Source organism: Pyrus communis, chromosome 15 (assembly GCF_041283825.1).
Source record: "Pyrus communis isolate YQ-2024b chromosome 15, ASM4128382v1, whole genome shotgun sequence".
Taxonomy (NCBI): domain Eukaryota; kingdom Viridiplantae; phylum Streptophyta; class Magnoliopsida; order Rosales; family Rosaceae; genus Pyrus; species Pyrus communis.
Window position 1 is genome coordinate 23,116,661 of NC_142579.1, and position 21,571 is coordinate 23,138,231.

Consider the following 21,571-nt stretch of genomic DNA (forward strand, 5'->3'; position numbering starts at 1 on the left):
GTGACACATCATTTAGTTTGCAAATTTATTCTCTCTAGCATTGTTGTTGCACTAGAATAAGCTCGGAAGACATCGACTGGAATGGGTAGAAAGGCTAGTAAAATGATGGGATTGTTATATTTTGTATTTCAGTTATGTTCTAATGGACTTAACAATGTCGCAAAATTAACAAGAAGATATAATGTAATGGACTTAACAATGTCGCAAAATTAATAAGAAGATATAATTCTACATTCGTCATCTAGTTTTATTATCATTTGTATCATCTTTTTAATAAATATAAGTCGTACTAACACATATATATCTCATTTTTATTAGAAGGATAATATAAATTATAGTTTAAATAAATAATAAAAATAGTAATTTTGATATATTTTAGGGATAGCAAATCCGCCACCATCCCATATCGGATATTAAAAAACAATTATATTTTTCCATTCCTGTAATTGTACTGTGATACGTGGAGTAACCGTTTTTCTCCTCTTTATCAACACCCCTTCCCCCCTCTCTTTTACGCTTTTCCTTTTTCCTCTCCCCTCTCTGCTTTCTCTGTTCTGCTCGCTTTTCCTTTTCCTTGTTATGCTCAAGAGGGTCAGATATGGCCGTTGATTTCATGGGTTACAGAAACACCAGCAGCAACAGCAGCTTCTCCGCCAAGTTGGAAGAAAACGCCGTGCAGGAAGCGGCTTCCGGCCTCGAGAGCGTCGAGAAGCTTATTCGGTTGCTGTCGCAGGCGCAGCAGAACCAGCACCAAGAGAAATATCCGTCGACGGTTATGGACATGGATTGCAGAGCCGTCGCCGACGTCGCCGTTTCCAAGTTCAAGAAGGTCATTTCTCTTCTGGGTCGGACCCGGACCGGCCACGCCCGGTTCCGGCGTGCCCCTTTGACTTTGACTTCCGGGTCGTCTTTCCAACCCCAATACCAGAGCCATAGCCAAGAAATCGTCGTCAAGCAAGCTCCTTTAGAGTCCACCGAAGTTTACCATGCGACGCCGATCCAGCAGATCCCGCCTCCTCATCACCATCACCACAGTATGGTGCTCGAGAGCACTATGGACTCCTCTAACACTATAAATTTCTCGTATTCAGCTGCGACGTCGTTTATGTCGTCGTTGACCGGCGACTCCGACAGCAAGCAACCAATGTCGTCTTCGGCTTTTCAAATTACCAATTTGTCCCAGGTTTCCTCAGCCGGAAAGCCGCCGCTTTCCTCCACCTCGCTGAAGCGGAAGTGCGGTGTTGGATCCTCCGGCCGCTGCCATTGCTCTAAGAAGAGGTGGGTCCCTTTCTCTTTCCAGTCTTTCTCTTAATCAAAGTTTAGCTGCTGATTAACTTAATTAATCCCTCTCTTAATCTGTTTACTAAATTGAAATTCTGGATTGTGGGTTTCGTTACAGAAAGCTGAGACAGAAGAGGGTTGTAAGAGTTCCAGCTATAAGCTTGAAGATGGCGGATATCCCACCCGACGATTACTCCTGGAGAAAGTACGGACAGAAACCCATCAAGGGATCTCCACATCCAAGGTAGAACTCCGATCCAAAGCTTCGATCGCTCGAGCTAAATCACTTCAGCTGGACTTTTTTGCCTCCCCAAACTCTGAACTATTGGGAGTTTATGCTCTGTTCTTCAGTTCTTGTTCTGATTTGTGTAAATTTTCAGGGGATACTACAAATGCAGCAGCGTAAGAGGATGCCCGGCTCGAAAACACGTAGAGAGAGCTCTGGACGATCCGGCAATGCTAGTGGTTACCTACGAAGGTGACCACAATCACTCTCTCTCAGTTGCAGAGACCTCCAATCTCATTCTAGAATCTTCTTAGATCATCAAAGTTGAATCTTTTGGGTTTTTTTTCCTTCTTTTTGCTTTGGGAGGGGAATTAATGGTAGTACAGTGATGGTAGTTTTACAGTTCCAACTCGGACTGACTCGGTCGGACTCAGTTCCATCTCGAAGGAGGTGATGAGTTGAGTCAAATTAGTTCATTGTCCTGTACAATATGGGGATTCCCTTTCTCTTCAAACAATGTGAATTAAATCTTATTTAAAACAAAAATAGAAACAATGATGGTGGATTTGGTATTATACATGTAGATTCGAAAACACATTGTCCTGCCTAACTAATTTAATCCGTATTAATAGTGATTAGTGTAATAGAGTGATTAGTGTAATTGATTAGAAAAAGAAGAGAGTGGGTGTTGGGGACTGTTCTTTCCAACTTGATGTTTTTGTATTTGGATTGATTGCTTTTACTTTGGTTCTCGTCTTGGATGGATCATGATGCCTACTTTTTCCCTCCATCACCCCAAGTTTAGGTTTTTTCATTTTCTTTTGAATAAAATAGTGTAGGGAAAGGAGAAAATTCAAAGAAATGAAAGGGACCGGGTCAAAGAATTGTAAAGAAGTGGACCAACATGTCGTATTTGTGACGGTTGACCAAAGGCAACTTGTGGGGTTGCCAGTTGGCTGGTTGGGAACGGCTAATTGGGTATTTTCATTCCAGCGAGGCTAATTGGGTATTGGTAGAGGTGGGATTATTTAGAGAGAGTGTTTTCTGTTTGGTTCCTGAGAAAATGGTTGGATGAATTTGCAGGGAATTAAGGAGAAAATTGTTGGCCTACAAAAGGGGCTGCAAAGTCCTTCAAAGACAAAAATGGTGCTTTTTTATTTTTTGAACAAACGACATAATCTATTAGAAGGAGAAGGGGGACGAAATTAGTCTTACAACAGGCGAGCAATAATGTGATATAAATTCATCTTTGGTGAGAATCAAACCTAAAATCTTTCACTTACAAATAAAGAAGAATATTATTAGACCGTGGTATTAAGTGACAAAGATGATGATGAAGTTGAAGCTTTTGATGTGGGTCGGAAAATTAGAATCCAGATCCTTCGGATCCTTTTTATAAGGATTTCAGAGATTCGTGGATCATATTAGTTAATCGTACATTATGTGGTTAGAAATTATTTTAATATTTTTATTTAAAATTAAATACAAACAATACCTAATAAAAATTTATCATACGATGTACAATGAATGAACACGATTTACGGATTCCAATGATGCTTACCAAAAAATCCGGAGAGGATCTGTTGGGGAAAATTAAAGCTCAAGTCAAAGTTTGTGGGTGGGCAATTATTGTTATTTATTAATATATTTTTTGCAATGTCTTTGCCTCAAAGGTCGGGGTAGTAGTAGTGGGAAAAGTAATGTTCAAGTCAACATTTGTGGGTGGGCAATTCATCATTTTGACCACTTATGGGCCCCAATTGGTGTGGGTTTGCACTAGTTTGTTCTTTGTTTGCATTTGTGATTGCCTAAAAAATAAAACCTCTACGTAAGTATCTATGGTCCCCAAGGTGCTCCATCGTTGTCAATTCCTCATCATTTACATGTGGCTAGCTCAAATACACAAGCTCAATCCCATAAATTTCAGGCACAAATCAGTCGACGTTATGACAAAATTCTTGAAATGTGATTGTAATATTGTCACATGATTGTAATTGTTTTTTCAAATTGCTCTGTAAAAAAAATATACTACATTAGTAGTTGATAATTAAATTATAGAGTCTTGATTCATTCTAATGACCTTGTATAGGACGAGAGTAAGACTATAATAATAGTTAGATGGTCAAGTTTTTTAAGTAGTTTAGCTCGCCTAAATCTTCATTACTCTCTAGTTTTGTTTGGCTTCCACTTTCTTCTTTGCTTTTGTACTACACTAGTTCATTTCTTCAATATCAAATATCGATGTTCTTACAAATAAAATAAAATAAAACACGTTAAATATACACAAATGAATTATAAATGTAGCATAATGTTCCTAATAAGATAATTTTTAGAGAAAGACAATGACTTTTTGTTCCACTTATAAATAAGGTCTTGCACTCATAAATGATCTCTTTGATGGATAGATTTCTTCTTTAACACATTGCTTTTCAAGTTTAAACCTTTCTTATTTTTAGTGTAGCTTAAAATTGCTTGAAATGAAAAACATAACAAAAAAGTCTTGCACAAGGGCCATTTATCCTCTTGAAGAATCAAAGATTACATTTTGACTAGTTTAATGACCACCCATCTTATAAAAAGAATTAAAAAGACCCACTCTTCTAAGACTTAATGTTGAAAATATTCTTAATTGCGGGAAAACTACGGCACCTTCAAATTTAGGAGTGCATTCGGTTCATTTTAGTTTGGTTCTCTAGTAGCAAAAATATGTCATATTCAGTCCTACCGAATTTATACTTATAAAATAATCAACATTTTTGATCAAAAACAAAAGCTGTTTCACGCCCTTATGAGGTTGGGAAGTGGTTTGGCCAATGGATCTCCGATACTTAAGTTAGTTTATCTAAAAAGAGTAAGTGTTCAGAGTATGCGTAGCAAAAAGCTTACCACAATTTGGAGATGGATGTATTTATAGGAGCAAGTGGCCGACCATAGTATTAGGGTTTTGCTCGACACATGGCCAAGGTATGTCATCCAGAGGATGCGCGAGGAAATAATATTCCCAAGATATTAATTATGAGATAATATCTTGGGATAATGGTGAGAGTATCTTCGATTGATTGTGAGGATTCCTTACTTGATGGAATTGATTTTCATTTGAGATTTTATTATAGATAGGATTTAGAATTTAAGCCTATCTTTAATACCTTTGACTTTTCCATGCCACAAGCAGGGGAGTTTTGAGCATTCGTATTCCCTTGCTTGAACTTCCGGGGCTGTTGAGCATTGCGTGAGAATATTTGTGTGACCTGTCCATTTAATGAGGGCAATCTTGTCTTACTTGAGAAAAAGTTCACGTGTCATCTTCTGGATTTTTGGGACTATTTTTGGCACCACAAAGGCCCAACACTTGCTAGGCTACACGCAGAAAAGGGCAGTAAGTGTAGAAATCCCAAGCTACTTGGGTAAGCAGAGAGTTGCTTCCTAATTTGATGTAGTTCTTCCACTTAAAGGAAACCAATTGCCACCAAAACCTATTTAAGCCTGCCTTAAGTAGAGGGTTAAATAAATTTGGAGACCAATTTTTCCCAACAAGAAAGAGAGAAAACCAATGGAAATTTATTCCCCCTCCCCTAGCCTTCTTCTTTGCCTACCCTTGCAAAGAGTTGTTCATCGTTGTTTTTCTTTCTCTCTGTGCCACACAAAGGTAAGAAAAGATTAATTTTCTTTCTGCTTAATTTTTTCTGGAGCTTTGAGATTTGAAATATTGGCTCGGCGTGAGCCAAGGATAGCCATTATTATGTGGTGTTTCGTCGGTGGTCTACGTGCGCTACTTCCTTATGGATCTTCTTTCGTTGGGAAGCCTTTGATTTCCCCCGGTGATGACTTATGGGTCTGTGCTGCCCTTCTTATGTCCTGCTCGTTCGTATCATGGCTGCGGTACACGCCGTTCGTTCTTGGCTAACGAGTTAGCTGCTCATGGTTACGCTTGGCGTAAATTGCCAATTGATATTGAGTTTGAGCGTTTCTACTTCCTTTTAGATTTGATTTTGTTGGGCGATGGCACCTTGGTTGTCTCTAGTGGTAGTTCGCAGGTTTATGCTGCTTTTTTGGCTGGCTACGTTACACGTCGTTTGTCTCTAGCTAATGAGCGGGTTGATCGTGGTTGGATAGGCGTTTAGTGCCATTTGAACTTGAGCTTGAGAATTCTCGAGTTTCTTTATGTTTCTATGTTGCCTGCTCCGATATAAGGTGGAAGGAACTCCATGCAAGCCATGTCGAGAATGAACACTGTGCTGGAGTCGGGCCTCGAGTGTTCGTCAAAGTGTGGACCCCCACCATGGACGTGCACTCACCTGTTAGCCTTCTGGGAATGGATAGTTTTCCAGTGCTCTAAGGTGCGGAGAAAATATTTTCGCGGGGGTTTATAAGGGAGTTCGCTGCCAGAATGCCTGGTTTATATGGTTAAGCAATTTTTTGTCGGAAAAAATATTGTCATAAGTTATGTCCTGCTTCGGGACACCTCGTCAAGAGTGCGTTGCTTGTTGATGTGCACGAGGAGTTGACTTGTCAAGGTAAACTGTTGCGCGAGGGTGCTAGTCAAGTCCGTAATTTTTTGGGATATTTATGGATCGCCACTAGAAGTTAAGCAGCTCGTCTGAAGTGCATCTCCATGAGTGGTGGAAGTGTAGTGAACATCAGGCGCGAAATTTGAGCCTAAAGAAGTCAAATTTGCAAAAAAAAAGGTCAAAAACACTAAAAATGGGTGTAGAACACCAAAAAGTGGCTAGAAATGGTCGCCGATATTTTTTTCGGTTGGGCGGTGGTTCAGCTGAACCGATCTGGAGTTGGTTTAGACCGGTTTGGGTCCTAAGAGACATGAATCTGGGTCACAGGGTGGGCCTAACCCGCCTTGCTACAAGCTGGAGCACCTGGCTTTCTAGGCTTGTGTGTGGGGAGTAGTGTTTTAAAAATCGGCCTAGGCGCTAGGCGGTGAAGGCTCGCCGCAATTTAGTGCAAATCATTTCAAAAAATCAGTCTGGAGTTAGGGGATCGCCTAGGAGGTCCTAGCGGTTTGGTTTTTTATTTTTATTTTTTTAATATTAATTGTGTGCCTTTTTTTTTTTCTTTTTTTTTTTTTTAAATTTAAATTTAATTTAATTTTTTTTTAAGTTTCATGGTGGTATACTTATGGAAATGGTGTACCTAATTTGCAAAGGATGGATTTATTACAAGTTCATCCGATTGTGAAATGAATCAGAGCACTTTTGAGGGGATACATACAAATAAAAGAAATATACTAGATACAACAAGGTTAAATAATTTAGTTTATGTCCATCATTCTTGCTCCGTGATCCATCGTGTGGGAGAAAACCTCAGTACATAAAGAACGCCATTTGTCGTTGTTTTAGAATTTTCCGTCATATCATTTTTCTTCACCAGGACTATTCAAAGGACATATAAAAGATTCTAAGAATAGAAACGTGTTGGAATATTTATGTATTTAACGGAAAAATTCAAAACATGAATGTGAGAGCCTTCTTCGAGTGTTTGAATTAAGTTCTCGATGAAAGCACCAATTAGTGATAGCGAAAATCCACCATCTTCAGTCTTGATGAATTTGTACCTAAAAAACAATCAACACCTTTGATCAAAGTCCAAAGTCTCATGTGCCCACAAGGTTTTTTTTGTTGTTGGGGGGGGGGGGGGGGTGGTGGGGTGGGGATTGGCCACTGGATCTCCAATGCCTAAGTTAGTTTCTCTAAAAAAGTTAATGTTTAGGGCTTGTATGCGAAGCAAAAAGCTTACCAAAGTTTTGAGGAAATGGAGGTATTTATAGGAGGAGATGGCCGGCCATGGTATTAGAGTTTTGCCCTACACATGGTAGCATCCTATTAGTCAAGGTATGTCATCCGTAGGATGCCTGAGAAAATAATATTCCCAAGATATTATTTAGGAGATAATATATTGGGATAATGATGGGAGTGTCCCTAATTGATTGTGAAGAGGATTCCTTATTTGATGGAGTTGATCTTCAATTTCTTCAATTGAGATTGTATTAAATATAGGATTTAGTAATTAATCTTAATTTTAATACTTTTAACATTTCCTCGCCACGAGCAGGGAGCTTTGAGCAATTGTGTCTGCTGCGTGAACTTCCAAGGTTGTTGAGCTGTGCGTGGGAAAATTTGTGTATCATACCCATTTAATAAGGGCAATCTTGTTTTTCTATAGAAAAAGTTAACGTGTTGCCTTTTGAATTTTTAGAATCATTGTAGGCTCCACAGGTTTGTTTTTTCAATTTATAAAGGAGAAACATAATTATTTTGACTTGATTTTTTTGGTTTAGTTTGGTTTGGTTTCAATTTGTTTTCAAAGTTCTTTTTATAATAGCCCGAAAATTGGAGAGAAAATGAAGAAAAAAAATTTAGGTAATAAGACTCTGAATATATTTGAGTCTGAAGTTGGGTTATCTAGTCTTAGATTGACCTTAGGCTAATAATTGACTTGGAATTCGATTAGAAAATGAATGCCAAACATAATTAAAAAAAAAAAAAATTATATTGCACTCATTTCGGTTCAATTGGGTTATTTAACTACCAAAATTGAAACCAAACCAATAATTTTAGTTCGATTTTCGATCAATATTTTTTTTTTCTTTTGATTTTCAGTTATTCAAGCCACTCTAAGGGTTTAGGTTTTAGGGAGAAGGTGGCCGGCAAAAGTCAAAATGTAATTTATGTAGGGTGAAATTGGAAAAATCCATTTCCGTCATCTAATGAGAGCAATTCCGCCCCTAAAAAAATGCGCCAGCACCTAGCCTATTTAATTCACTCAGTAAACAGTGATGATCCCACTGGATAGTAATAGTCCAAATGCATCCACCCCTAAAAAAAATAGCCTAGTCCATTTTATTAAAATATGATTAAATAAAATGCATCTCTAATTGGACCTTTAAAATAATGACCTTTTTCCCATCATTTGACTAGATCTCTCTCTCTCTCTCTCTCTCTCTCTCTCTCTCTCTCTCTATTTTCTCTCCCCCTCTCTCTCTTTTCTAGCTCACTTCTGTGAGCTCTCCTTCTCCTTCCTCTTCAAAACCTTCAACAAATCAAACACAAAATATTATGTTTGTAATCCCTGGAGCTTAAGGAACCCAACCATGGCCTTGCATGCGGCATCGGTGCATGGTGCGAGGTCCTACCATTGAAGCCGAGAGCTTGAGCTCTCAATCTCTAACCCAGGTGATGTTTCTATCACTGTATTGTGTTCTTGAGCTTTAAATCCTGTTGTGTTGCAATTTTTGTGGTTAATTCGAGGACTTAATTCCCTGCATGTGATTCCGACAAAGGAAAATGGACAAACTCCGACGAGTTCAAAGTCCAATTCTCAGTGAAATCTCTTGCATTTCACTTGGGTAAGTTCTTAATCCTATTCTTATGGTTTCTAACTTATAAATCGTGTTGGAAACCTTTGCGTTGATGCAAACATGTTGTCGGTGCATTTTTTTTTAGATTTTTCGATGAACTCAGCCTCCACAACAACTCCCTCTTTGGCACAAAAAAAAAAAAAAAAAAAGTGACCAACGTCAGCTTGTGTCATGTAGGCCGTCCCATGGGTCTTTCGATTCTAGGCCGGTCTCTTGCCTGGCTTGGGCTGGGTGCCAACCTATCCGCTGGGCTGGAGTGCAAAGCCTAGGTGCCGGGCCATTTTTTTGACTGGGTGCCGGCCTATCAGTTCCCCAGTGGAATTGCTCTGAGAAAAGTTGAGGATTTTACCTCTCGAGCGAACGCGTGAATGATATGCCTAATCTGACAACCACTACGTGAGGTAGGTGAAGCCTTGTATGACAGGCCAACGGAGAAAGCCGCTTCAGTTGAACTCGTGCATCAGACATGCCAACCATGGAAATAAGACCTCCTAAGCTCGTGCCAAGCAGTCTATTAGTGTGTACTAATGGAGCATGCACTCCATAAAATCGCTCAGCCACAAACCTAACCCACGACACCATTAGCGATCTAGAGGACTCTTAATTGCGTCATTCATCACAGCTTTCATTCAAACAATTAATTGATTTGATGAATGAGATAACAATTCATACCATAATAGATGAACACATGACGTGTGTACCTACGAGCTAAACTCACTCTCCGCTTCACCACTATAAGAGGGACTTCACCTTCAAACATAACCATGGCAGGTAATTGTTCTTTACTTAGCGAAGAAACTTTAGCACTTAAATTCTCATTGCTCTCCTATGTCTACCTACGCACCTTTTATATTTGGACTCGCAACCTACTTACGTAACAAGAACTTTACATATCTTTTTATTCATTGGTTTAACTGGCACAATTGAAATTTTATGATGTGTTGAATTTCTTCCCACATACTCTAAATAACGTGACAATGTTCGATCATTCTATATTTGAGTCTACTTTTAACCTTATTTATTACTACCAAGTAAGGTAATAACACGTTTAGTGAATAAATTGATGACTTTAACACTATTCTTTTAAAAAGGGATATTCTTGTCAATAAAAAAACCTTTCATTTTAGTGTGTCTATAGATACACCTACTAATAAATGTTATAGTTACTAGCACTACAGTTTACTCCAGCTGTCAATGAAATGTCTTAAATTCGATTTTTACTGTATGACTTAATACAAACAAACCATGAACCACTCCATTATCTTTGCATTAAAAAAAAAAAATAATAATAAAATAGCATCCTGAATGTATATTGTTGAGCAAAAAACTTTTAATTCAAAGAAAATAAATAAATAAAAAGCAAGTGACTTATAGCTTAGTTGATTAAGAACATTTGCATATGCACTCAAGAATCTGGATTCGAATGTCGCCCTCCATAGTGTAGATGAATTTTTAGGGTAGATTTGTTAAAAAAAAAAAAAGTACAAAAAACTTTTGAAGGCCCAATTTGGTCACGTCAATGGGCTTTTACGGGTTTAACTCGCTAGAACGCCATGTCGTAAAACCCTAGCTTTAGACCTTAACGCGAAGCTGTTCGCAACTTCTCTAGTCCACTGAGTAAGCAACCGTCCCGCAACCGTCCCGCAACCGTCCCACAACCTCCTATCCAAAAGGCGGCGATGGGTTGCTTCTCCGTCTCCATTCCCGTCGTCCGCCTATGAGATTCAAAATCTCCAATCTAACCCTTCTCCCTCCCAAAACCCTATATCCCCTAACCCCTAAATCTCACATGGCCTCTCTTCTCACCGCCGCAGAATCCCAAATCCGAACCCGAACTCTCCATTCGGCCCCACCGCAAGACCTCGACGAGTCCCTCTGCTCCGACCACCACCAACAACAAGAAGAGCAACAACAGCAGACCTTCGCCGTTACAACGCCGTTGCGCTGCTTGACTGGCGAGTCGCGCATCGAGCGGGCATGGGCTCACTGGTCGAAACTGGGGCGGCCCAAACTGATTGTGGCGCCAATGGTGGACAACTCGGAGCTCCCGTTTCGTATGCTCTGCCGTAAGTACGGGGCCGACGCCGCCTACACGCCGATGCTCCACTCTCGCATTTTCACCGAGAGTGAGAAGTACCGGGAGCAAGAATTTACCACTTGCAAGGTAAATTTACTTTAATTTGGTGATTAATGTAGTAATTTTTTACTAATTGGTGGATTAAATTTTGAGAGTATTGCAGGAGGACCGTCCATTATTTGTTCAATTTTGTGCCAATGATCCCGAAGTTTTGTTGGAGGCTGCAAAGAAAGTGGAGCCTCATTGTGATTATGTCGACATTAATTTGGGGTAATTGCTTATCTAATCCCAGATAATTATTCTTTTGTTTATGAATGAAATTAGTGTTAACAATTCCGGAATGTTCAATTGTCGAAGTGAATTTTTGTTTACTTGTTGGTATTAGAAACATACAACACACGAACAACTAATTTGAATTCCCAAATACCCTTTTGAGTTCGTATGACATTTAGGGATTGGAATCCTCAGATCGTTAGTTAATGTGTGGATTCGTGTTCAGGTGTCCTCAGCGTATTGCGAGGAGGGGGAATTACGGAGCTTTTCTAATGGATAACCTTCCTCTTATAAAATCTCTGGTAGAGAACTTGGTTCAAAACCTGAATGTGCCTGTGTCGTGCAAAGTCCGAATCTTTCCAAATTTAGAGGATACAATCAAGTATGCTAGGATGCTTGAGGATGCGGGTTGCTCACTTTTGGCTGTCCACGGCCGGACCAGAGATGAGAAAGACCAGAAGAAAGTCCGGGCCAACTGGGATGCCATCAGGGCTGTCAAGAATGCTCTCAGAATCCCCATCCTTGCCAATGGTAACATCAGGCACATGGATGATGTTCGTGACTGTTTGGAAGCGACTCGTGCTGATGGGGTGCTTTCCGCGGAGTCTCTTCTTGAGAATCCAGCTCTCTTTGCTGGGTTTCGAACTGCTGAATGGGCAGCTGAGAATGAAGAAACTAAGAAAGATGGGACACTGGACCAGGCAGATCTTTTGGTGGAGTATTTGAAGCTTTGTGAACAATACCCTGTGCCTTGGCGGATGATTCGTGCTCATGTGCACAAGATGTTGGGTGAATGGTTCCGAATTCATCCACACATAAGAGAAGATTTCAATGCACAAAATAGACTCACTTTTGAATTTCTTTACAGTATAGTAGACCGGCTGAGAGAGCTGGGGGCAGGTATTCCACTTCATCTAAAAGAAACTACTGCTGCAACTGTTTCTGCAAATGGGTCGGATACTTGAACTTTGGGATACTGGTTGAATGAGGGTCTGTTCCAGATATAGGAAAATCTCGGCCGGCCAAGTCGAAATTAGAAATCGGATATTTCGTTTTTTCGTTAGGTTTTCGTCGTTATTTTCTTTGAGATTATAAGGTTACCAATGTTGTAATGTTAGATTATAAGGTGCACCTCCCTATTATACTGCATTCTTTTGTTATTGCTGATTAGCGCACCTCAGTCTACGCCCCCTAAAAAAAGGGGGAAAACATCAATTGTATTAACATCCCATTCAGTGACTTATGTTTTCAGTTTGCTTCGTGTTTCAATACCCGAATGAGGAGTTGTTCATGTTCATTTGAATCCTATTAAATCTCTTGAATTTTTTGTCCGAGTTCAGTCTCTTCGAATCACAAATACCCAATCTTTAGGGTTCGCCATTTTCATTCGATGTATCGTACACTAGATTTCGACTAATGTACGAAGTTCGTTAGTACTTAACCAAATGTTCGCCATAAACAGCTCTTTCGAATTTCTTAGCTCCGCCTGTCTTCTCTCTACAAAAGTCCAAGGCTCCACTGCTGTGTCAAAATTTGTCTGTTAGACAACATGAAGCATGAAGAGAGGGGATTAGCACCTAAACACGAATAACAGAGAAAACAGAAACTGAAAGAAGGAGGGGAGAACGCATTACAAGACGAAAGGAACCGGCTAATCTCATACCTCACAGAGATATGCTACACAGACCCGGTATCGTCTAAACCATTTGAGTAAATCTGCACTCATCCCAGAGAGAGAAGTGACTTGATACTTAATCCAGGAGTTGGTACAGATATTAGGAACACCTAATTACACACATTAATTTTACCTTTAGCATATCTCCGATATTGCAGACAATTGTTCCGAGAACTGGAGGAGCGGATATCCACTCACCGGACGGGTTTCTCACCTTCAACAAGTCATTCAACTCAACTTCTATGGAAACTAGAGCGGCAGGATACAAACAGCATATAAAACTAGTACCTGAAGTGCAGTTATATTGTCATCCTGATTAACCAATGTCAACAAACCTGTAATGCAACAATTTAGAAGACCGGGATTTATTGATTTTCCTAGGCCACGACTTGCTGAAGGTGAAGAAGATTTACCATCATCAGTGTCAGCTCCACGGGAATTGTTTGGCCGCCAGAAATGAACAAAACGAGAGCAACGGGGAAAACAAGAGGAAAGGACATCAGTAACATATAAATTAGACATAAAGGGAAGCCCAAGCATCTTAAGCAGCATTACAGATCACCATCCGGCATCATTTGTGGGAATGTCTGAGCCATTTGTAGAGCATGCACCTCGGTAACCAATAAGACGCATCACCCAAAATGCATCTCCAGCTCTATCACCTTCAAATTCATATGGTGATCCACTCAGTACTAAGTCATTGGAAGGAACCGAGAAACAGAAGCCTGTAACCAGGAGAATATGAAAAGATAAAGCGTCGAAAAAAGGGAAAAAGTTTGTTATCCATGGAAAACATTCCTGTGCAGAGGCCGATATATTCCTCCATTAGTACCTTAAATTCGGGGGATTATCTGGCCTGCACAAAGGATCATAAGGCGAAATGAACCACTTCAGTAACACTATGCAAGAATCAGTCGTGAAGTCTATACTAAGCTCGAAAGAGAACAAACATGGAGTATCTAGACCGAACAATAGATACATAGTCACAATTCAATGTCCAAAACATTATCAACTATTTGTATACTGTTGAATGAGTCGAGCAGCATTACAAAATCCAAACATAAACGAATTTTGTTCAATGGTGATCGGGACAACGGGGTGTTCCATGCCTCCACTCGCTACGCAGAATTTTTCTCCTTAAATTTGATCAGTAGTCCTTAATCTTAAGTAGGCTGAGCTAGACTTGTGCAAAAGCTCTGCTACTCTAACTCAACAAAGGTGACCTAACTATTTCATATTCGATTTTATATCAGCTCTGTTTTCATATTACATTGACAACCTTTTTGTAATCGAGATAAGTACGCAAAATATATACTTGATCGAATGCTTATATTCAGTAGGGAAGGCCTTAATTTGTACGTACCATTGGTTAGGTCCTTCTATTGGTTTTTCAAGATCTCCATACATCCTGGTTTCACTTCTTTATAGCACTATTACATGTGAAACAAAATGGTAATCAGTCAAGGACAAAAAGAAAAGTACACAAGTGCATATTATTCGCATTACTTTTACTATGGCTAAAAGCAGTTTTTAAATAGCTAATTAGTTCTGCAACGTTTAACAGAAAAACTTAAAAGCATTTATAAAATCAAGACGTACATCAATAGCTTCTAGAAGGCCAAGTGGGCAAAGAAGCTCAAACAAAGCACATGACGGTCTAATTAAGCTTCATTTGTCGATGCAAGTTGTCTTTATTACAACCATCATGTACCTCACCAAATTTGCCTCTAAAATACTCAGTAAAAGAAATAAGTAGCCAACACTAGCAACCATATTCATCATCCTAGGACCAACAAGGGAAAACTTTTGATGCCAACAAAGCAAGAAGGCAAAACACGATCAGAATCATAGAAGGAGGGGGTGCGGAGAACCAACCCAGCTGCAAAGCGGTTTTACAAATCTTCATCTGAGTGACAACAAATGTTTGAGAATTCACCATGTTTTCAAGTCAAGAATTGTTTTTTATTTTCTTTACAAATGAAAGTATTAGTGAGTTAAATTATTAAATATTAAAAAGAAAAAAAATAGATGAAAATCGAACTTCGCGAATATATACATTATTATTATCTGTTACTATAAAGTGTCATCCGTGAATCGTTTTTAATTGTTAGATTAATTAGAAAATCAGATAGTTGGAGGTTTGGGATGATGTGTTGTGGACCTTGTGGTTTGTCTCGTTTTTCTCTGGGCTTTGCTTGTTATTGTTTTTTGCCATATTTGGCATGTTTTGCTCTGTTCTTATTTTTTTTCCCTTCGAATAGAAACGTGGGACACATCAATGCTGTCATCTTTTTATATTATAATTTATAACATATGATATATCATTTTGTTTATATATCAATTCTGCCATCTCTTTATATTATAATAAATAATCATGATATCGCCATTAAATATACATATATTTTCCACCACATTTACATGTCACAATTTCACATTAGTGCAGCGGTGCCCTCCATTTCCAGAGTGAAAGTTGCACTTTTGAAGTCATCAAATGAACCACTATATTATAACATCTAATGTACATGGACGTAAAAATGTTGGTTATGGCACATTTATTTACTTAATATATTTATTATCTAACCATATATGCAACCGAAAAATAGAAATGTTATATTTGACCATACATGACGACAGTCAAGTGCATGTACTGTAAATAAGTCCCAAAATTATAATGATAGTTCACAAACAATTACTCCAATATCGTGCACCATAAACGCTTTTGTTATTGTAGGGCCAAATGTTTTATTTATTTTTAACAAACGATATTATTTACACTAAACGAATGGGGAATAGACTAAATCTCACAATAGGCTAGCAACAATATGGTTCAAATTTGTCTTTGGCGAGAATCTAACCTAAAATTTCTCACTTACAAGTGAAGATGAATACTGCTAGACCATAACTGTATGGCCAAATTAGATTAATAGTTTCTGTGGTGATAAGGTAATCAAAAGATAGCTCCATGGTGAAAAATTATGATTTAAATTCTCGTGGTAAAGTCTGTTAAGATTCAAGCCCAAAATTCAACTTTCTGTTAACATTTCCACCCATTCTCTGTCTGTTTTCTAGATAGCTAATTGAAGCATTGGAGGAAATTACCGGACTGCTCCTCAACTCTCTTGCGAAATTCCATTGATTGGGCAAGCAAATCACCATCACTTCCTCCAAATTTATTATCAATGTTAATGGGATGGCTACTGCTGCATTAAAGAAATCTAGTGGTTCCATCAGATAGACAAAAAAGCTTTGAATGGAATCGAAGAATGGACCAAAGTATTCATAGACTTGGATGAATGAGTTTTTTTCCCTTTTGGTTATGCTTTAAATCACAAAGTTGAATCTAAATTCGGTTTAATGTTCACTTGATCATCTCCTTTTCAGCTGGTTTAACTGAAGCTTGAGGTAATTTTGTCCTTGAAGCAGAAGTTTGTGAACTGAAAGATCGTGAAACCTGCCCCGAGGCAACTGCTCGATCGACCAGTATCAGGAAGCCTAGTCTCATTTGATGCCAATCTTTTAGAAGCAGTCCGGCTACCCTTACTATTTGATAGACATGCTTCACTATGGCTCTATGCAATACTTTCAAAGATGTTTGATTGCAATATTGAACTCGTTATCTGTATCTGAGTATCAACCTGGACAAACATCCCCACGCCAATTAGCGGCCACATCCCCTTTAGTTATGAAAGCCGAATGGGTTAACAGATAGTTGACAAAAATGTTAATATTGGGTTTGAATTCTAATAGATTTCATTATGAGGGTTTAATTCCAATTTTTTTTCACCACAAGAGCTATGTATTGATTACTCTCTCACCACGGGAACATTAATCCAATTTAGCCTTATTGTATTAGGCTTGAGCAGTTGGAGAGATTTTTCAATGTAACCGGCACACGAGGTGGTACATCACGTGTCACTATACAAATTATGGGATATATGTGTTAAAAAGTTAATAACTTAAAAAATAAAAATTTCCACCACTTACATAAAAACACATGATGTACCACTTGTGTTCCCGTCATAATAAAAATTTCTCAAGTTGTTGAGCTGGTTTTGCCGACAAGGTACTTGAATTTGGTTCAGTTAACACGTCAAACAATTGAAAATCTCAAGTAGTTGAAGCAATCATTATTTGTTTGTTTGATCCAAGGTCTAAAATATCGCTGATATCGGAAATATTAGTAGTCAAAAACACGGAAATTTTGATGGAAATATCGGGATATTATCGATATCGATAAAAATTGAATAAAAACCACGGAAATTGTAAGAAAAAGTTGGAAATTTTTATTGAAACTTTGCAAGATGTTTATTTAGTCTATTATCTATTAGTTTATCACAAAAAATTGGAAGGAAATGCACTGTATGATGGATTTAACTGATTTAAGTTGATTATATAGCGAGTTGGCAAACATTGTGAGTGTAGAAAATATGTAGTAATTAATGAAAGAAGTTTAAACACACCATAATCATTTATATAGAATGAATTAGTACAATATTTTACACTTTATACATTGCATGGTAAGATACATGAGTGACTTGGTACCACATAGAGTTCCCATGAGGTTCAAAATTTTCACTATCTTCATCATCTCTATGTGTAAAGTAAGTGTATTGTGAAGAGTAGTCATCAAATGATAAATCCCCAAAATAGTTTTGCATGTAATTGTTAACATGCCATCCATATGGATCCGAGATTGGTTGACGTTGTCCATAAGCAAAATCATTTGAAGATTGAGTCTCGGATTCTTTCCATGAGTCGCTCGATTCCATCCCAACAGGAATGGGATATGAAGGGTAGGGAAATGGTTGGTTATGAGTATAACCATAGTTACTACTTCTCACTCCAACAGAGTCTGAAGTTATAGATAACGAGTCATCTTCTTGACTTGACAAAGTCCCCTTGCCTCTTTCTCTACGAGTATAATTCTTCCCTATGGCACCAATTCCTGGTCATGCCCGCCTATTGCCATGGTCCTCATCAAGTGTTGCAAGCGTGAAGTTTGCCTCACCAGTGAAAGGGCTCATAAATCCAAGAGGTGGTCCAACATAGTTTCCATATCCACCACTACCTCCAGCTCCACTATATCCTTCATCATTCCCACCTCCAGTGGTAGGTGGGTCTCCTGATCTTGTACTAGAGCTATCATTAGTATCAACATGATCTTGTGGTTATGTAACATTGGAAGAAGATGGAATTCCAGTGTTTCTTGGTCTTGGGCGCAAAAGTTCTTTGAAAGAGTCAGCATTGCTAGATCCCACCTCCTCCTCTAATACTCTTTCTACATTTATCCTTTCATTACGTGCTTCTTCAGCAACTCTTAGAGCTGGGTTGCCTTCATCATCATCTAAATGAAGAGGTCTAATCCATTGATAAAGTTGGTTACCCTCTGTATCATCATCTTCAACAACAATATCAAACACATCTAGTGGGTCACCACGGTCGACATGATCTATTTCTACTTCCTTATCTCGAATTTGAAGCTTCATGTTGTAGTAGCAATAAACTAATTTTTCCAACCTACTATGAGCCAACCTATTTCTTTGCTTTGTGTGTATGAGTGCAAATGTACTCCAATTTCTTTCACAAGCAGATGAGGAAGCTGTTTGTGATAATACTTTGATTGCTAACTTTCTCACAGTTGGTGCATCAGTCCCACACATGATCCACCATTCAGCTATAATGAAAAACAATGTTGATAAGCCTAATAACTCCAACAAATTCTATTATAAACTGATAGTGAAATATGTTTACACTCACTAGGAGACATTTTTGTTCGAGCAGCAACTGATGTTGGTTATCCAAAAGTTCTTCTTGCATCTTTAAACCATGTTAGCTGAATTCAATAAATCGTGTTAGCTTAATCCAACAATGTAATTATTATAATTTAAGTAATTGTGTACCTCATTTCCAAATTGGCCAACTGTTGGTAATGCAAGGTCTAATTTAGAGTATACATTATGTACAACACATATAAGGGTACCATCATCTCCAACACCGGGTCTGTATTGGTATCGAGGATTCAAATAATATGTCATTCAAAGAAACACATACTCTAATAAGAGAAATAATACTTATGCAACTAAAGAAATGAATTGCAAATTATGACATAATTTATACCTGCTGCATGCAAATTGTGGTATAATGTTTTATACCATCGATCATCAATTATCTTTATGACCCACCTTGCACCATGTTTTCTTTCCAAGTCCTCATTCACTACACACATCAACTCATATATTGCCCTCATAGTAGGATACACTTCTATGTCAACGATCCGTAAAACTTTGTAAAGAGGTTCAAACAGTTGGCACACATGTTCTGATTAAGTCCAAAAAGCATGATCAAGCACTATACTTTCCACTATACGACTTGCATTTGAGCGGCTGAAATTGTGGTTGGCCCAATCGTCACTAGTGAATAGTTGCTTCAACCCTGCTTTCTTCTTAAGTAGGCTGTCTAATGCAATTTAGTTGGTGGCGAATCGAGTAATAGCTGGACGAATAATTTCTCCTTTGCAAAATTCAACCATCTTTGCCAATAACCAACCGTGATTGTAAATATAATTTGTGATTGTTCTAGCTCTTTTTACGACATTAGCAATATTCTCTTTCTTCCCCATTGCCTCAAACATGAGATCAATACAATGTGTTGCACGTGATGTCCAAAACACATTATGATGCTTCATTAACTTTTTTTTCCAGCTTTGACAAATGCAGAACCGTTGTCGGTCACGACTTGGACAACATTATGCTCTCCCACTTCCATGATTACATCCCTCAATAATTTGTAAATATACTTGTAGTTCTTTATATGGTCTGAAGCATCAACGGACTTCAAAAAAATTGTCTTTTCCTTGGAGTATACCATGAAGTTTATGATAGACAATCTGGTCAGGCCAGTCCATCCGTCACACATGATTGTGCAACCATTAGTTTCCCACTTTGACCTCAACTTGTTAACATACTCGCCAATGTCTTTATACTCCATTTCCAAATATTTGTTTCTTACCTCATAGGGAGTGGGGGGTTGTACTCCAACACCAGCCTGTTGACATCCCAATACCATATTTTTGAAATGATGTGATGATGCCTTCTCAGCAGGGACATTTTCATAGATAAAGAACTTGTTAATTAGGCGCCACATTCCCTCATTCATATTACCTCCAGTGAAATAACTCCAAACACTCTTTTGACGTGTTTTGGATGACTTATATAAACTTGGGGCTATTGGTGGTTTTGGTTGTGATTCTCTAACACTTGCTCCCCGTCTCATTTGTGCACCACCACTCGTCCTGGAACCTTGTGCTCTATTAGGAATTTTATGAAGGTGTTCTCTTTCCCATGCTGACTGTTTGGAGGCACGTAATGCTTGTTTGAAATTGTGTCGTTCTTCAAGTCCTATGTCATCATCACATTCGTCCTCATCGTCATCATCATCATAATCATTGTCAACCGCTTGGTCAATGACTTCTCCTCGTAGCCCAGCTCGAATATTTTCCATTCCATGTGTTTTCTTTTCCTTCTGGTGTTTTTTATTTTTTAATAATGTGGTGATGAATGCCTTCACTTATGGGGGGATATTATCGCATTGTTGGACATTATTTCCTGGATCTAATCCGCTAAGATGGTACTTAAGTCGTGTCACTCCGCCACTCTTCATTACCCGACCACAATATTTGCAAATTGTGCCATGTTTGTTTCCGTCTATTGGGTCTCCATGTTCCCAAGCTGGATCACGTTTAGTAACTCCACTAGACATCTTAAACGTACCTATATTTATTTTTCATGGAAATTAGGCAATTATATTTTGGCCAAAAAATATAGTAGTGATGATGGTTATATAAGAGAACCTAAATAATAAAGTTATTCTACAGAAGAATTAAATACGAAGTAAAGAAAATGATTGCAAGATTTTAAGTAATTATAAAAATAATATGGAATAATAAAACCTAATATTAATGAATAATAATCCAATTTGATAATAAAATAATCTTAATATTAAACATATTAATGAATAATAATCCAATTTGATAATATAAAACCTAATATTAATGAATAATAATCCAATTTGATAATAAAACCTAATATTAATAAAATAATAAAAAAATAAATAACATTAAACATATTAAAATTATCCTGGGGAATAATTATACAACATTACTTAATTACTTCAAAAAATTAACATGCAAATATTATTTGGTTCTTAGATCACATGTACGGGTCCACACAAATTTTTTTGTAGTTGTATAAATTACAATAATATAAATATAAGTTTGTAAACTTACCTTAAATATGGAACCCTTTGTGTTGAAGCTCTGAAAGGGCTCTGGAAAGGCTCTGAAAGGGCTAAGGGAAGAAGAAGAAACGAAAAGGTGTAATAGAGGTGTGATGATCTGATACTCCGAATGTGAAAGAGTTGGAAGTGGCATACGGTTTTGAGTATGAAACCAACTACCACTACTTTTTGTCTTGTCAAAAGTTGTCAAAAATTGTCAAAAGTTTCAAAAGTTGGCCCGTTTGGGGGATTTATATTATATATATATATATTATATTATATTATATTATATTATGTAACTTATCATAACACACACACCACCACACACACATGCTGACACACACACACCGACACACACACACACAGAATTATTATGTTTATATTATCGATATTATC

At 38.0% G+C, this 21,571-nt stretch overlaps 2 protein-coding genes and 2 pseudogenes across 3 annotated transcripts; 2 read left to right on the plus strand and 2 right to left on the minus strand.

Moving 5' to 3' along the window:
* The first annotated feature begins 501 nt into the window (after window positions 1-501).
* LOC137707852 (putative WRKY transcription factor 7) lies at window positions 502-2,082 on the plus strand. Its single transcript, XM_068446782.2, has 3 exons — window positions 502-1,278; window positions 1,400-1,525; window positions 1,662-2,082. The coding sequence occupies exons 1-3, from the start codon at window positions 599-601 to the stop codon at window positions 1,819-1,821; spliced, it is 966 nt and encodes a 321-aa protein (XP_068302883.2). The 5' UTR covers window positions 502-598; the 3' UTR covers window positions 1,822-2,082.
* Window positions 2,083-10,421: 8,339 nt separating this feature from the next.
* On the plus strand, window positions 10,422-12,495 carry LOC137747980 (uncharacterized). The gene is made up of 3 exons (XM_068488103.2): window positions 10,422-11,040; window positions 11,117-11,223; window positions 11,453-12,495. The coding sequence occupies exons 1-3, from the start codon at window positions 10,594-10,596 to the stop codon at window positions 12,189-12,191; spliced, it is 1,293 nt and encodes a 430-aa protein (XP_068344204.2). The 5' UTR covers window positions 10,422-10,593; the 3' UTR covers window positions 12,192-12,495.
* Window positions 12,496-12,903: 408 nt separating this feature from the next.
* Window positions 12,904-16,057, minus strand: LOC137720230 (homoarginine-6-hydroxylase 2-ODD-C23-like; annotated as a pseudogene).
* A 1,289-nt stretch (window positions 16,058-17,346) lies between these two features.
* LOC137720143 (uncharacterized) lies at window positions 17,347-21,317 on the minus strand (annotated as a pseudogene). The gene is made up of 2 exons (XR_015956578.1): window positions 21,186-21,317; window positions 17,347-20,670 (listed from the first exon to the last, which is right to left on the minus strand). The product of XR_015956578.1 is annotated as an uncharacterized LOC137720143 (transcript).
* Window positions 21,318-21,571: the final 254 nt, after the last annotated feature.

Excerpts from the sequence above, each read along its gene's own strand:
- LOC137747980 (XM_068488103.2), top strand. The coding sequence starts at position 10,594 with ATGAGATTCAAAATCTCCAATCTAACCCTTCTCCCTCCCAAAACCCTA. Across the intron at positions 11,041-11,116 it reads AAGAATTTACCACTTGCAAG|GAGGACCGTCCATTATTTGT; the intron begins GTAAATTTACTT and ends AGAGTATTGCAG. Across the intron at positions 11,224-11,452 it reads TATGTCGACATTAATTTGGG|GTGTCCTCAGCGTATTGCGA; the intron begins GTAATTGCTTAT and ends ATTCGTGTTCAG.
- LOC137707852 (XM_068446782.2), top strand. The coding sequence starts at position 599 with ATGGCCGTTGATTTCATGGGTTACAGAAACACCAGCAGCAACAGCAGC. Across the intron at positions 1,279-1,399 it reads TGCCATTGCTCTAAGAAGAG|AAAGCTGAGACAGAAGAGGG; the intron begins GTGGGTCCCTTT and ends GTTTCGTTACAG. Across the intron at positions 1,526-1,661 it reads AAGGGATCTCCACATCCAAG|GGGATACTACAAATGCAGCA; the intron begins GTAGAACTCCGA and ends GTAAATTTTCAG.